Below are 15,588 nucleotides of genomic sequence, written 5' to 3' on the forward strand. Positions count from 1 at the left end.
ATTCCTGACACAATATATAGCGCAGGTTAGCTTTGAATTCATGATCTTGCAGCTTTAGTCTCAGTGCTGGAATTACAAGCGTCCACCTCTTCTAGCTAGCACCCCGTATTTTTTTTTAAAGATTTGTTTTTATATGTATGAATGTTTAGCTGCACGTATGTGCATTGCATTATATATGCCTGGTGCCTTCAGAGACCAGAAGAGGGCAAAGTATTCCCAGGAACCGGAGTTACAGACAACTAAAAACCATCATGTGGGTGCTGGGGACACAACTCTGGAAGAGCAGTCAGTGCACTTAATCGCTGAGCTATTTATCTCCAGCTTGAGCTTACAACATTCAGAGAACCTAGGTTCCATTCCCAGCATCCACACCAGGCAGCTCAAAAGCACCTGGAACTCCAGTTCCAGGAGGATGTGACGCCCTCTTCTTGCATTAGTGGGCTCATGCACGCACAGGGTAGGGCTAATAGGGTCACTTTAATCTTCCTTGTTATGTTCCCAATGCAGAGATTGAGGTGAAGGAATGAAGAAGGGATAGGGTTAGCTGGGTAAGAGAAAAGGAGTCGAGACACTGGCTACCAAGCCCAAAGACTGCTTGATTATGCTGTTTTAAGTTCGCAGTGAGGTTAAGATAGACCCCCAGGCTTAGAGCTCTAGTCTAGGAGAGTCTTTCTTGACGGAGTCGGAGGTACCGGGGGCGCCACCACTCCCGACACAGGTCTGCAATTGGTCAGGGCGCAGCTTCTTGACTGCAGGAGGAGCATAGCAGAAGATCCACGCAGAGAGTCGTCTCCACCCCTCAGCGCGTCCCTAGCGCCTCAGGCAGCATTTGCTGCCGGATGCTCTTCTGGCGCGGACGCCACCTCCCGGTGGCTGGCAGCAGCGGTCCGAGAGAAGCTTCGGGTTTCAGATAGAGCCGGAAACCGAGCTACCTACTTCCGCCTGCAGCCGGAAGTGCCTTTCGGCAAAGGGTTTCCGGGCACTCTGGACTGTAACCCTCGCTAGCAATGGCTGCGTCTTTGGTTGGGAAGAAGATCGTGTTTGTGACAGGAAACGCAAAGAAGCTGGAGGAGGTGTTGTGGGGTGTGGATACTTTCTCGGAGGCGGGTGGAGATTGGGCTTCGGGCTTTCCTCACCAGGGAAGCGCGGGAGAGAAAGCGGGAAACGTGGGGAGTTGTACCCTCGGCGACTGGGCTTGGGGAGAGACCGCCGTGGAGTGTGGCACCTTGAGGGCCAGCGGATTTTTTTAATATAATTATTATTTTGGAGTTAATGGCTCATGTAGTCCAGGCTAGCCTGACCCTGCTATGTAGCTAGGATTGACTTTATTCTCTTGACCCTCCTGTCTTCCAAAATCTGGGTCTGCACGCATGCTCCACCTCACGTGTTTTTAGATGAGCCGGTAAAGCCAGCGGCGGGCTATGGGAGCTGGAGTCGTGGCATCTGTGACAGAGATAGATTACCCCTTAAGGCGTGGATTTCAAACCTGAGTTCGGACACCTCCCCTCCTCAAAAGTAAAGGCGGTGTGGGGGTGGGGGTGGGGGCGGGAGTTGATCCAAACTGAATAGTTCCATCTACCCTTCCATATCTGAGATGTGTAATACCTCACATAAGAATCATGGCTGACCACAGTATAACAAAAGGCAGGTGTTAACAAAAGAGAAATGTGGCAAATTAGTAAAAAAACTTTACATGCTACAGCTTTTAGAACAAAGACCCAGAGACCTTATTTAATTTCCTTCTGACAGTTGGATCTAACTCACGATTTACAACCAATTGTTGTCTTCCTATTCTCTCTTGACAGAATCTCAGTAAACCTAGAGTGTGCTATTTGGTGGGGTGGGCAGCTCAAGCAATCCTGTCTCTGCCTCCTCCAGTGCTGAGATTACAGGTAGCATGACTATCCCAGACTTTTATGTGGTGCAGGGGACCAGAACTCAGGGCACAGTGCTTGTATTGCAAGTGTTCTTCCCATAGAGTCATCACCACAGCACAGCACAACAACCCCAGTTAAAAAATTACTTACTTTATGAATTTGCATATATGTCTATGAATGCAGTGCCTGTGGAGACCAGGAGAGATTGGATCCGCTGAGCCTGGAGTTACAGATGGTTGTGAGCCACTCTGTGGGTATTAGGAACCAAATTGGGGTCCTCTGTAAGAGCAACAGGTATCCCTAGCCACTGAGCTATCTCTCCAGCCCCATGTCTCCTCCTCCCCCATTTTTTGAACTAGGGACTCTGTACCTGAGCTGGCCTCGAACTTGTGATCTTCCCCCTTTAACCTGCCTAGGGACAAGGATTTGGAATGACAGGTGTGAGTTGCAGCACTCTCCTGTTTAGATACTCAGAAGTTTCCTTCCACCTCCCTGCCCTTAAAAAGAAAAAAAAATTAATTATGTGCACGTGTTGGGGAGGGGGACATGAGGCCAGAATAACTTAGGAGTTGGTTCTCTTCTTGCACCATGGCTTGCTTGACAAGCTCAGGATTGTGAATACAGTAAATGCTTTTTACCTGCTGCACCATGTGGGTGGCTCGCCTCCCTCCTTTCCTTCCAAGATAGGTTCTTGGTGTATAGCCTTGGCTGGCCTTGAAATAGAAATAATGGTCTAATGAACAGAAAGAGCGGGACTTGGTACATGTTTCTAATTTTAGCATTCTGGAAGCTGAAATAGGAGGACTTTGAGTTACATGGTAAAAGCTGGTCTCATAAAAATGTGTGTGTGTGTGTGTGTGTTGGGAGTGGACTGAGGGGCAAAGTGGTATAGGTTATATGCCTAACACCACAGAAATACAAAGAAAATAAACTATATCATTTTAAAAAGCTATTTTCAGAACAAAAGCTTTGCACACCTGGTAGCTCACCCACTCTAGCCCCTGATTGATTGATTAGTTGGTTGATTGATTGATTTTATAATTTATTTATTATTCTGTGTAAGTACCCTGTAGCTGTCTTGAGACACACCAGAAGAGGGTGTCAGATCTCATTATGGATGGTTGTGAGCCACCATGGTTGCTGGGATTTGAACTCACAACCTTTGGAAGAGCAGTCAATGCTCTTACCCGCTGAGCCATCTCACCAACCCCAGCCCCTAATTTTAATAGGTTTTAAAATGACTAGAAAGCTAGGCAGGGTGGCACGTTCCTGTAATACTAGCACTGAGTTGAGGGATAAATAGCAAAGGCAGGAAATTGTCCAGGCCAGCCAGAGCTTCATTGTGACTTGCAGGTGAGCCAGTGCTACCCAGCGAGTCCCAGGCCAGCCAGTGCTATACAGGTAGAGAAAGCAGAAAGGTCGGTCATAGGAGCTTCTGGTCAGCCTGGCTGGCTGCTGTGAGGTGGCAAGCGGTGAGTGTCAACTAGGGGTTACGGAAGGACAGAGCAGTTTCTGTGCTGCGGCTGTTCTTGCCTTGGTAAAGAATTCTGGACGAGGAGGACGAGCACCTTTTTTAGAGCACTGAGGGGGAAGGCATTCTAGATAACAGGGCGGGCAAGGGAAAGACCAGCCAGAGGCCGGGAGGGATGGAGCGGGGAGAGGGCATGCTCGTCCAGGGGCCTCTCCAAGTTTAGGGGAGGCTTACGGGTCAGAGGACTAATAGGGACGCTCTCTGATGAGAAAGGTGAGCGACACCTCACAGAGTAACCGGGAATTGATGGGAAATTGTTAGCAAGTGGTGTGACAAAATGTATTTTATTTTGGAACAGGTCACTCAGATTCTAGGAGATAAGTTTCCATGTACTTTGGTAGCCCAGAAAATTGACCGTAAGTTTCTGTTTTGTTTCATTTTTTTAAAGTGGTTTGATTTGTCTGTCTCCCTGTGTCCTGACTCTGTCTGTCTGTTTCCCTGATAAGTGCCTGAGTACCAGGGAGAACCGGATGAGATTTCCATACAGAAGTGTAAGGAGGCAGCTCGACAGGTACTTAGCCTTTGTGGATCCCCGCTCTTCACCTTCCTGTCCTCTCACGGCTCCTGGGGCCTGTACCTTGTGGGAACAGGCAGAGAAAAAAGTAGTTATGGCTTGCCTAACTAGACTGCTTCAGTGGTGGCTTGGGACACTGCCTCATCTGTTCCAACTCTCACCTTTCTGATCCCTACATCCATACATTCCAGCCATACATTTTCCTTCCACATAGCCACCCACACCCCACACCCCTGTGCTCACACAGTTTACAGAACTGGGAAGGAGCACGGTAGGAGAGTTAGCCTCCCTAGCTGATTTCCGGAACTTCATTGCTCTTCGTTGAGCAAAAAATACCTTTCCAGTGCTCTGATGGCCACACCTCTAAACTGAAGACAGACAAAGCTGAGTCGTATGGCTCTTGATAGACTTAAAACTGCAGATCTCACCTTCACCTAGCTGCCGCCTAGGCCCCAGCCTGAGTGACTCAGAATTGTGTTTGTGTTACAGGTGCAGGGCCCGGTACTGGTAGAGGATACCTGTCTGTGCTTCAATGCCCTCGGGGGACTGCCTGGCCCCTACATGTGAGTACTGCTACGCTCTCCTTTACCCCTGAAGGATCCGTAAAACTACCAGAATAGTGAAATGATTGGTTACCTGATATTATAGGCCATTTACTCGCCAAGGAAGGATCAAGACTGCCAAGGATAGGGCTGGAGAAATGGCTCAGTGGTTGGGAATTCTTGCTGCTCTTCCACTGGCCCAGGTGTGAGTCTTAGCCCTGCATCAAGCAGCTTACAATTGCAGCCTGTAACTTCATGGGAGCCGGTGCTTCTGGCTTTCTTAGGCAGCTGTGCATTCTCTCTCTCTCTCTCTCTCTCTCTCTCTCTCTCTCTCTCTCTCTCTCTCTCACACACACACACACACACACTTAAAAATAGCATAAATCTTAAAAACAAGAAAAGAAAAAGAGCTGGGTGTACTGGCGCATACCTGTGATCCCAGCACCTAAGAGGCAAGAGACAGGCAGCTGTTTATGAGTTTGAGGCCAACCTGGTCTGCAGAGTGAGTTCCAAACCAGTTATAGCTACACAGTGAGAACCTGTCTGGAGAGATAGCTCAGTCCTAAGGAGTGCTTGTTGGCCAATCATGAGGACTGGAGTTTAGAGGCCAGCCTCTGCATCCAGCTTATAAACTCCTGAAACTCCAGCTCCAAGAGACCCAACACCCTCTCCTGGCCTCCACGGGTATCTGTACATATATATGCACATACAGCCACATAGATATGTATACATGCACATAAACAAAAGTAAATCTTAAAGAGGGGCTGGAGAGAAGGCTCAGCTTTTCAGGGCACTGGCTGCTCTTGTAGAGGACCTGGGTTTAATTCCTATCACCCACAGGGTGGCTCACACCCATCTGTAGCCCCTTTTTCTAAGTATTCTAACATCCTTTTCTGCCCTCTACATATGCATGTACATGTATGTAGGCAAAACACTGTTATACATAAAGTAATAAAAGGGTAGCGGGGGTGGGTGAGGATGTAAGTTGCCTTTACTGTGGAGTAAAGCTCAGAGTTCAACCCCTAGCACTGCAGTACTTACCTGGTGAGCAGGTGTGGTTGTGCATACCTAAAACTCTCTAGCACATGCAAGATGAGAGACAAGTGGGTCAAAAGTTCTAAGTCACCCTGGGCTACAGAGGGAGTTCTGGGCCAGTCTAGACTACATGAGATCCTGTCATAAACCAAGCAAGCAAGCAGAGAGACAGAGGGTTTTTTTTGTTTGTTTGTTTGGTTGGTTTTTTTTTTTAAATGCTTTACAGCCTTCCTGCAGCCAAATCTTAACACATTTTTTTAAAGATTTATTTATTATTACATGTATAAGTATACTGTAACTGTCTTCAAATATCAGAAGAGGGTGACAGATTTCATTACAGATGGCTGTGAGCCACCATGTGGTTGCTGGGATTTGAACTCAGGACCTTCAGAAGAGCAGTTGGTGCTTTTAACTGCTGAGCCATCTCTCCAGCCCACCCCCCCCCAGACTTTTCTTTAATTATGAGAATGTGGTTATGTAAGTGAGATTGAAAAGGGGTATCTGCCCATTTCAGAAATGATATGACATCCTTTCTTGAAAAATAAAGAGAGAGTAAAGCTTAACATAAAAACTGCTTACTGGCTGGGCGGTGGCTCACGCCTGTAATCCCAGCACTCTGGGAGGCAGAGGCAGGCGGATTTCTGAGTTCGAGGCCAGCCTGGTCTACCGAGTGAGTTCCAGGACAGCCAGGGCTACACAGAGAAACCCTGTCTCAAAAAAACCAAATCCAAAAAAACAAACAAACAAAAAAAAACCAAACAAATTGCTTACTGCCTGTTTGCCAGAGCTGCAGTGCACATGCTTGATGCGTCCGCATGCTCCACAGCCTCACCAGCACCACTGGGACTCCAGGATTGTGCAGTTTAGGGAGTGTGAAATGTTACCACTTGCTTGTTTGATTTGGCCTAGTTTGTTTTCTTGAGAGTATGCCTCATGCTAGCCCCTTCTGGCCTGAAACTTGCTGTGCAGCCCAGGCTTTCCCAGACCTTGTCTTCCTGCTTCAGCCTAGGTGTTTTTCTAGCCCCCACTGGGGATCTCGCCGTCCTTTGTCCTTTGTCCTTTGTCTATTGAGCCTCCTGTGGGCTGCTTGTCTGGCTCTATTTTTTCTTATTAGATTCCCTTTTCTCTCCATCTCTTGCCTTCCCTTCCGTTTCCCTGACTCCCCTCCAGCCCCGTGCCCTCCCCTCACTTCTCCTTCCCTGTATGTACTGCTGAGTAGACTCCCAGCCTTTGGATACTTTCTTAGTTTTGAGTCGAGACATGCTTTTTCACTTCTCTGTCATCTGGGAACTCTGATCCCTTGCGGGTGTAGGGCAGAGCAGGTGAGAGGAAGATTCTGCTCTTGGTACCTGACTCTCCATTCTTTCTTTTGCAGAAAATGGTTCCTGCAGAAGCTGAAGCCTGAAGGTATGTATGTGTCCCTTTGTTTCTTCCCAGGTCTGTTGGGATTGAATCTGGGAGTAGGCCCCACTTGGCACTTACTCAGTTGCTTTTGGCCCTGCCGTCAACCTCCACTTTCGTCTGTGTTTGCACACTGGTAGCTCATTCTTCCTTGTGCTCCAGAAAGCACTGAGATAGAGGGCTGCGATAGGTGACACAAGCTTTGAATTGGAGGGACGAAGGGGCTTTAGTTGGTGCTGGCTATCAAGCGATTTGACATTAATGACTGCTTGTGGTTCTTTGCTTCAGTGGTGGTGTAGCCTTGCCTTCAATCCAGGAGTCTATATCTTCTCACTCAGGAGTGCATCCTGAAATCTCAAAAACAAAAACAAACAAACCAAAAACAAAGACAAAAACAAACAGGCTGGAGAGGTGGCTCAGTAGTTAAGTGCACTTGCTGCTTTTGCAGAGGACATGGGTTCTGTTCCCAGCACTCACAAGGCAGCTTACAACTGCTCATAACTTTAATTTCAGACAGTCTGGCATCTTCTGGCCTCTGTGGGCACGAGTGTATATATATATCTCCAAAACACTTATATACATAAATATAAATAAATTCTTAAGAACAAAACTGCCAGGCAGTGGTGGTGCACGCCTGTAATCCCAGCACTTGGGAGGCAGAGGCAGGCGGATTTCTGAGTTCAAGGCCAGCCTGGTCTACAGAGTGAGTTGCAGGACAGCCAGGGCTATACAGAGAAACCCTGTCTCAAAAAAAAAAAAAAACCCAAACAAAACAAAACTATAGGACTGGATAGATGGCTCAGCGGTTAAGAGCACCGACTGCTCTTCCAAAGGTCCTGAGTTCAAATCCCAGCAACTACATGGTGGCCCACAACCATCCATAACAAGATCTGATGCCTTCTTCTGGTGTCTGAAGACAGAACAGTGTACAATGTATGTGTACTTACATATAATAAATAAATTGTAAACAAACAAAACCATTTTGTTCTTTGGAACAATCTTATGTTAGCAAAGTCTAGAGGCGCATGCCTGTGCTGAGGACGCTCTCACATTTCACACCAGCCCAAAGCAGGAAATTGTTCTTAAAACAAAAGTAGAGCCAGGCATGGTACTCTAAGGTGCATCCTAAGAGCTGTAAATAGGAGGATCCGAACTAGAGATCATCCTCAAGGCATAAGATAAGTTAAAGAGTAGTCTGGACTACCTGACAGCCTGGTCTCAATATCAGAGGCTTGGGATGCAGCTCTGCTATCAGAAGGCTGGCCTAACAGATACGAAGTTCTAGATTCCTTCCCTTGTGCCGGGTAACCCAAGTGTCGTGATGCAGACCTGCACTCCCAGCATTCACAGGGTTGTGGCCGAGGATCTTATGTTCCAATAGAGCCTGGGTTACAAAGCGTGTTCAAGGCCAAGCTGTACTGTATGAGACCCTGATCTCAGCAAAGAACCTATTTTAGTTTGTGTCAGAGCTGAAGAGGGGCTTCAGCTCCCCTTAAGGACCAGAATGCAGCCTTTTCAGCCTCAGCCTCCCAACACAATCGAGTTTGGAGAATCCCTCCACACCCTTGGGTTTCTGGGGTAAGGCTGGGGACTGGACAGCACAGATTCACCAAACTCACTATGTGCCTGCAGGTCTCCACCAGCTCCTGGCCGGCTTTGAAGACAAGTCAGCCTATGCACTCTGCACATTCGCTCTCAGCACCGGGGACCCAAGCCAGCCAGTGCTCCTGTTCAGAGGCCAGACCTCGGTGCGTACCCACCTGACAGTGCTGCGGGTCTCCACAGGATGCCGTGGCTTAGCAAGTGGCTCATGGTCTTCTTCAGGAACAAAACAAGAAGACACTAGAGTTAGCAGCTTTTTGTGTACTGTGCTCGAAGTGAGACAAACTTAGACACCACAATTAGAAAAATGTTAGTCCTCAAACATATTTGACCCTTAACCTTATATATTTGGATCTTGCCATTGTGGGTCCTGGTATGATGCAGATGCGTAAACGGAAGGTAACTAACTGTTCTCAAAGCCAAAGCATCAGGCCAGCTGCCGAGACTGCCTTGTTCCTCTGCCAGGGCCAGTCTCCTCCCCATTCAGGTGTAGAGTCTCTCATGTTTCAGGTTGGCCTTGAACTTGTGACGGAGGCGGACCCTGAACTTCAGACCCTACTACCTTTACCTCCAAGTAGGGGTTATAGTCCTGTGTCATGTTGCCCACTCTGCAATACTTGTCCCCACTATTTTTGCTTTGAGGCAAGATCTACATTATGTAGGCCTCAGTGCCCTGGAACTCACTCTGTAGACCAGGCTGGCCTTCAACTCAGATACCTGCCTGCCTCTGCCTCCTGAGAGTGCTGGGATCAAAGGTGTGCACCACCACCATGAGACTCTTTCTGAACTTTTTTGTTCACATAGCATTTTAAAGTTCTGTGGAGTCGGAGGTAGAGGTCAGAGACTTTCCGTGCTGTGCAAATGTTCTCCCACTGAGCTCCTTCTCCAGCCCGGAGTTCCAGTTTCTCCCTTAAGCTCATGTCTTGGCTAAATGGCCATTCAGCAACCCCAGGGTTGCCCACCAAACCTTAGGCATAGTTGCTTTTCTTGGGATCCACCAGACCACCAGTAGAGCTAGTCAGGCCAGTGCCCTGTCTGCCTTCTAGTTTGCTACACGTCCCTTCAGCTAAGATAAAACCTAGTTCCCCAGTTGGGACTGTATAGACACTTTCTATTACTCTATTAGGTTAAAATTCTGGATAGTGTTAACACAAGAAAGCACACAGAGAACACAAAGCAATCTTTTTCTTTTAACTGTGTGTAGGCCTGTGTGTCTGCTTATAGTTATGTGCAGATGTGTTCCGGTACCCAAGGAGGACAGAGGCATCACGTCCCCTGGAGTTACAGATAATGTGAGCTGTCAGATGGTTCTGGGACCTGAACTCTGGTCTTTAGAAGGTCAGCCAGTGTACTTAACCACTGAGTCATCTCTCCAGTCCTGACAAATCCGTCTTAACTATTGTTCAGTGTACAGTAGTATTAAGTGTATTTGCATCTACTGGGTCTGCAGAATGTTTTTGTCTTACAAAACAAAACATGTCTGACAGTACCCAATGAACACATCCCTTTCCTTCTTCACCTAGCTCCTAGCAGCTGCCATTACTTAATACTTCTACAAGTGTAACTACTTTACCATTATTTATTTTTATTTTATGCATATGGATATTTTTGATCTGTTCACCACATGTGTAACTTGGTGCCCATGGAAGCCAGGGAGAGCTTCAATTCTCTGGAACTACACTTAGGCTTAGAGAGGGTTGGAATCTGCCCTGTGGCTACTGAAAACCAAACCTAGGTTCTCTGCAGGAGCGGCCAGCGCGGGCGTCCCTTCTGATCTCTGTTCCAGCTTTGGCTGCCTGAGCACTTCACTGCTTAACCGGCTCCCAACTCCTGGGCGTGGCCTTGATTCCCCATCCTCGTTCTATTCTTGCTCATTGCCTTTGGTGTGCTTGGCGCGTTGTCCACAGTGGCTCACGAACAGCACTGTCCTTGTGATAGCTGCTGGCCTATAGCATCTGTTGTAGGAGGTAAGTCTGGTGTGCTGTGACCTCAGGCTGAGAACGCTGACAAGTGTAGGGAAGGCTCACGGCCTCACTCACATAGCTTCCCACTAGAAAAAGCACAATTTCTTCTTGTTGCTGTGTAACTTGGCGCTCACTTATGGGCTTAATCTCCATTATTTATGACCTTCCTTGTCACTGTCCTGTGCTCTCTCCTCTCCCCTGGACCTACAGGTACTGGGATATGAAGCCAAATACTCTACATGGTAGGCACACACTCTACCATTGAGCTATATTCCCAGCCGTTCTTCCTGGTTTTTGTTTTGAAACAGATTTGCTGTTGCCCGTGCCAGTCACAGACTCACCATGTAGCCCAGGCTGGCTTTGAACTTGGCGTACCCCTGCCTCAGCCTGGGACCTGAGGTTCAGGAGTGTGCCACCATGCTCTGGGTTACTTTGCCTTGTCTGTGCTAGTTGGGGTGCTGCCACTGCTGGGGTCTCATGCCAACCTAGTGCTCCACCCTGAACTTCTTCCCTGATCCAGGCCAGACTTTTACTTGATAAGCTGGCATTCCATAACACTGGTCTGTCATCTTTGTGACATTTTCATGTTTGAATTTGTGTGCTCGCCCCCTTCTTCAACAGTCTCTCTGTGTAGCCCTAGCAGACCTGGAACTTGCTCTGTAGACAGGCTGGCCTTGGATTCACAGAGATCTGCCTGTCTGTCCCTGAATGCTGAGAGTGCAGGTGTGTGCCAGCGTGCCCTGCTGGCCCTGAGGTCATCTTGTCCCTTCTGTGTGTGCCAGCGTGCCCTGCTGGCCCTGAGGTCATCTTGCCCCTTCTGTTCGCTGCCGCCTCCAGGCTCTCATTTATAGGTGGGAGTACTTTCTTATAGGCAGTCACTTGTAGCTCAGGCTATTCTCAACCTAAGTGCTGAGGATAGCCTAGAACTTGTGGTCTCTACTTCCCAGGTGCAAGAGCCTAGGGCCTTATGCATGCTAGGTGAGTCCTGTGTCTCTTAGCTACCTCCTCTGCTCCTTTCTAGTTTGAGAAATACCATACACAGTTCAGGACCCTTTCCTTCCTGTTAGCAGATTTTCTAAAAATTTTTATTTGTTACTGTGTGTATGTAGTGTGTGTCTATGTCCCATGCATGCCATGTTGCATCTGTGGAGGTCAGAGGTTGACTTTTGGGACTTGGTTGGATCTAAGGAGTGAAAGCAGATAGTTTATGCAGCAAGCTGTTAACTTGTTTAACTGTCCCTGCTGAGCCGTCTTGCCAGACTACAAGGTTTTTGTCAAATTTTTGAGGTTGGCTCTACTTTTCTTCAGTGAGGTCACAGGTTATCAAAACTGTAGAGAGAGGGTGACCCCAGTGCTGTTGGGGCGACACTCCAACGCAGAGCTCCTCTTCACAGGCCTGCTCTGCATCCTTGGTTTGAGTGTGTGCACACAGGAAGCTAGCTGTGGGTGCTGGGGACAGCCTCGGTCGGCTGCTCTCCATTTTGTGGCTTTGGTTCTTTGCATGTTTTCACTATGTAAACCAGGCTAACTTTGAACTCATAGAAAGCCCTCTGCCTCTGCATCCTTCCATCTTGGGTTTTTTTATTTTTTGATATAGCGTTTCTTTGTGTAGTCCTGGCTGTCCTGGGCTCACTCTGTGGACCAGGCTGTCCTTGAACTCACAAAGATCTGTCTGCCTCCTGAGTGCTTGGATTAAAGGTGTGTGCCATCATGCCTGACTTTTTCTGATTTTTGTCTGTTTATCTGTTTGTTTTTGAGACAGGATTTCTCTGTGTAGCCCTGGTTATCCTGGAACTCACTCTGTACACTAGGCTGGTCTCGAACTCAGAACTCTGCCTGCCTCTGCCTCCCAAGTGCTGGGATTAAAGGCGTGCGCCACCACCGCCTGGCAAGACAGAGTTGCCATGTAGTCCTGACTAGCCTGGTGACTCCTGCCTCTGCTTCCCGAGTGCTCTGATTACAGGCTTGTCCCATCATGCCCAGTTACTGCTCTATACCTTAGTGGGGTGTCTAACACATTTATAGGCGCTGTGGAACTACATTTGAGTAATTGAGGTTTATTTAGATTCACAGACTAGAGAAACTGACTCTAGTGCATCTCCAGTTACTCACTTGCCTTCCCTCTTCCAGGGACAAATTGTGGCTCCTCGAGGCAGCCGGGACTTTGGCTGGGATCCCTGCTTTCAGCCTGACGGATATGAGCAAACGTAAGAAACCCACGTTTCTTCTCTGGTTCATAGGCTTGGGGGCGGGGTACTTTGCCTGTGTGCAGTCACGTGGGTATGGGTGAGGCAGACTCCTCTCTTCCAGCTGAAGCCGTTTCTGCTGGAGTGGACACAAGGAATCCAGGTCACCTTGTCCATGGCAGGGCAGTCATCCCAGGTTCTGCTCCTGGCCCCCATGTTGTGGCTGATTGGCTCTCATTCTCTGGCCCTGCCTATCAAGATGTATAAAAGATGTGTTTTATGGGATGACACTTGCTCCATCTGGGCTGGGAGAATGCACACCTTTGTAGCTCTGGATAGACACATGAAACCCATAGAGTAGAACATGTTCTTACCACTTCACATTAACTGCACCCTCTTACTTACACATATTTGTACATGGCTATAATAGGACCAGGCTTCCCAGACTGTGGCTCCCTTGCCAGCACCTCACAGGGCCAAGAATACAGCATCAGCCCTGGTCGGCATGTCCTTGGGTGTGAGGAGTGTCCTATGATGGATGGTCACAGAGCACTTGGAATCTAGTTCAACGAGAAACTGAGTTAATTTTTATTCTGCTTATCTTATGTTCATGGTTTACAGCTGGCTGTGACCATTCGAACCATCTCAATCACTGAGCATCTCTGCAGCACCGTTTATTTAGTTGTCATTACCATAGCCAATGGTAGGTAATCCAGAAGCCTAAAGGCAGGGCGTGACCTCTCACCTCTGTGGCAGTGTCCTCCAAGTGCTCAGAGGCTGCTGTTTGATCAGTCAGGCTCTATTGCTTCCCATAAATGCGTACCTCATTCTTGCCCCCAGCTTCTTAAGAACTTAGGACACAGTAGAGCGAATTCAGCTTCCCTCCCAGCCGTTACTGTGAATCTAAACTGTCTGACTTAAGGTGATGGTCAGCTGGTGGCCCACTGCTTTCCTAGCGTTCTCCTGGGGAAAAGCCATTTGCTTGGGCTCAAACATGGTGTGCTGGGATCTGTCTGCCCTTTGTCTGTTCACAGGCTCTGGATATAGTTTTTGCCTTCAGTGGAATCCCCCCACCTCCACAAATAGAATCATCAAGATTTGAGCTCCGTTGCAGGAAGGGGAGGGGATTAATTGTAGGAGCCAGAGTGGACAGGGACACCACAAGGAAAAACACAGAATCAACTAACCAGGGTTTGTAGGGGCTCACAGAAACTGAAGCAACACATATAGATTATGTATGGGTCTGAGCTAGGTCTGTGCATATATGTTAGGGTTGTGTACCTTGATGTTCTTGTGAGATCCCTAACAGTGGGGGTGGGGTTGTCTCAAACTCTTGCCTGCTTTTGGGACCTTTTTCCTCCTATTGGGTTGCCTCGTCCAGCCTTAATACAAGGGGATATACCTCATCTTACTGAAACTTGATATACCGTGTTTGGTTGATATCCCTGGGAGGCCTACCCTGTTCTGAAAGAGTGGATTTAGGGGTGGATGGGGGAATGACTGGGAGGAGAGGGGTGAGGGGAAACTTCAGTAGGGATGTAATTTATAACAGAAGAATAAATTTTAAAAATTGGATAAAAAATAATTGAATTGGGGCTCCAGGGTGGCATTTGAGTACCTGTCCTCCCATTATCTGGGCTTCCTATTTTCTGAGCTGCTTCTCTTTCCTGTTAGGTATGCAGAGATGCCGAAGTCTGAGAAGAACACCATTTCTCATCGGTTCCGGGCCTTGCACAAGCTGCAAGAGTACTTTAGTGTGTCTGCTGGGTCTGGCGACCACTAGGGCCATGGGCAGGGCTAGTGCACAACTCCCCAGGAGGCAGGCCCTCCTGCATGGATCCTCTGGGTGTCCCTCTGCCAGGGATCCAGGCAGCTTCAGCTGCCACTTCTGGAACAGCAGTTGGCTCTGCATAGGGGAACTCCGGGTCAGTTGAAACTAAACGCTTGCCCCTTCGGATTCAAGAATTGCCTTTGGCCAGGCATGGTAGTGCACAGTTTTAATCCCAGGATTTGGGAAGCAAAGGCACACAGATTTTTATGAGTTTGGGGCCAGCCTGGTTTACATAGTGAATTCTTGCACAGCCAGAGCTACATAGTAAGACCAGTTCTTGCGGCCTCTGGCTCTGGTATCCTGAGAAAATTCGGGGTGTTTGCACTTCTTATCTGGTTGAGAGTTTGGAAAAGAAACACACAAGTTTTGATTTTAGAATGTAGCAAATGTAAATTCTGGAGGTCATTTGTTTCCAAAATAAATGGTATGTCTGTTTTGAGCCCTGTCTGTCTTGTGAGTTTCCTTTGACTGGTGGAAAACCATCTTGACCAGTGATTGGAGGGGTAGTGCTGTATCGGATGCTCACCTGCTTGCATACCCCCAATGCAGAATTAAATGTAGGTCCACACTCTGCATCTATGCACAGGCGTACCACTCTCATCCTCTAGCGTTCAGCCTTGATCTGCCAGCTCAAGTCTAAGGTGGAATTCCTTTTAGCTTCTATTTCTGATTTTGTTTTCCCAGTACAATGGGCAAACTCAAGAGTGTCCTGCATTCGAGGCATTCTGTACACCCACACCCTCAGCTCTGCCAAGGCCCTTGAGCATCTCTTGCCATTGCTGTAGCCTTTCTTACTGTGCAGGACTGGTGCCCTAGTATGGAGGCATCTTCTGTTTTCTCTGTAGTATTATCTGCCATTTACTTTTTATTTTGTGGTACTGGGAACCAGATCAGGGTTCAGATCAAGTCAGAAAACTAACACCAAGTGCTGCATCTACATCCCTGGTTTGTCTACTGTTCATAGTTGAGCCAGTGCCCACTTGTGGAGGTGACAACACATACATGCATTGGCAATTTGCCAACATTGTCCTGTCCATCATCGGAATAAAGGGTTTGTTACTGAAGAGATGTGAGTGTATCAAAAGAAGCCACATGGGAAATTAGT

General features: G+C 48.0%; 1 protein-coding gene across 2 annotated transcripts; it reads left to right on the top strand.

The window, feature by feature from the left end:
* The first annotated feature begins 951 nt into the window (after positions 1-951).
* Itpa (inosine triphosphatase) lies at positions 952-14,523 on the top strand. Of its 2 annotated transcripts, XM_052183641.1 has the most exons (9): positions 952-1,073; positions 1,806-1,892; positions 3,707-3,764; positions 3,855-3,919; positions 4,412-4,485; positions 6,875-6,906; positions 8,533-8,648; positions 12,597-12,673; positions 14,327-14,523. In XM_052183641.1, exons 1-9 carry the CDS (start codon positions 1,008-1,010, stop codon positions 14,433-14,435), a joined length of 684 nt encoding a protein of 227 aa, XP_052039601.1. In that variant the 5' UTR covers positions 952-1,007; the 3' UTR covers positions 14,436-14,523. The 2 variants fall into 2 exon arrangements, with proteins under 2 accessions (XP_052039601.1, XP_052039602.1); XM_052183642.1 differs by lacking the exon at positions 1,806-1,892 and having other exon boundaries at positions 953-1,073.
* The last annotated feature ends 1,065 nt before the right edge of the window (positions 14,524-15,588 follow it).

This window comes from Apodemus sylvaticus, chromosome 5, assembly GCF_947179515.1.
Source record: "Apodemus sylvaticus chromosome 5, mApoSyl1.1, whole genome shotgun sequence".
In the NCBI taxonomy this organism is placed as follows: Eukaryota; Metazoa; Chordata; class Mammalia; order Rodentia; family Muridae; genus Apodemus; species Apodemus sylvaticus.

Coding starts and splice junctions, on each gene's coding strand:
- Itpa (XM_052183641.1), top strand. CDS start 1,008: ATGGCTGCGTCTTTGGTTGGGAAGAAGATCGTGTTTGTGACAGGAAAC. Junction 1,893..3,706: donor CTCCAGTGCTGAGATTACAG/GTAGCATGACTA, acceptor ATTTTGGAACAG/GTCACTCAGATTCTAGGAGA. Junction 6,907..8,532: donor GCAGAAGCTGAAGCCTGAAG/GTATGTATGTGT, acceptor ATGTGCCTGCAG/GTCTCCACCAGCTCCTGGCC.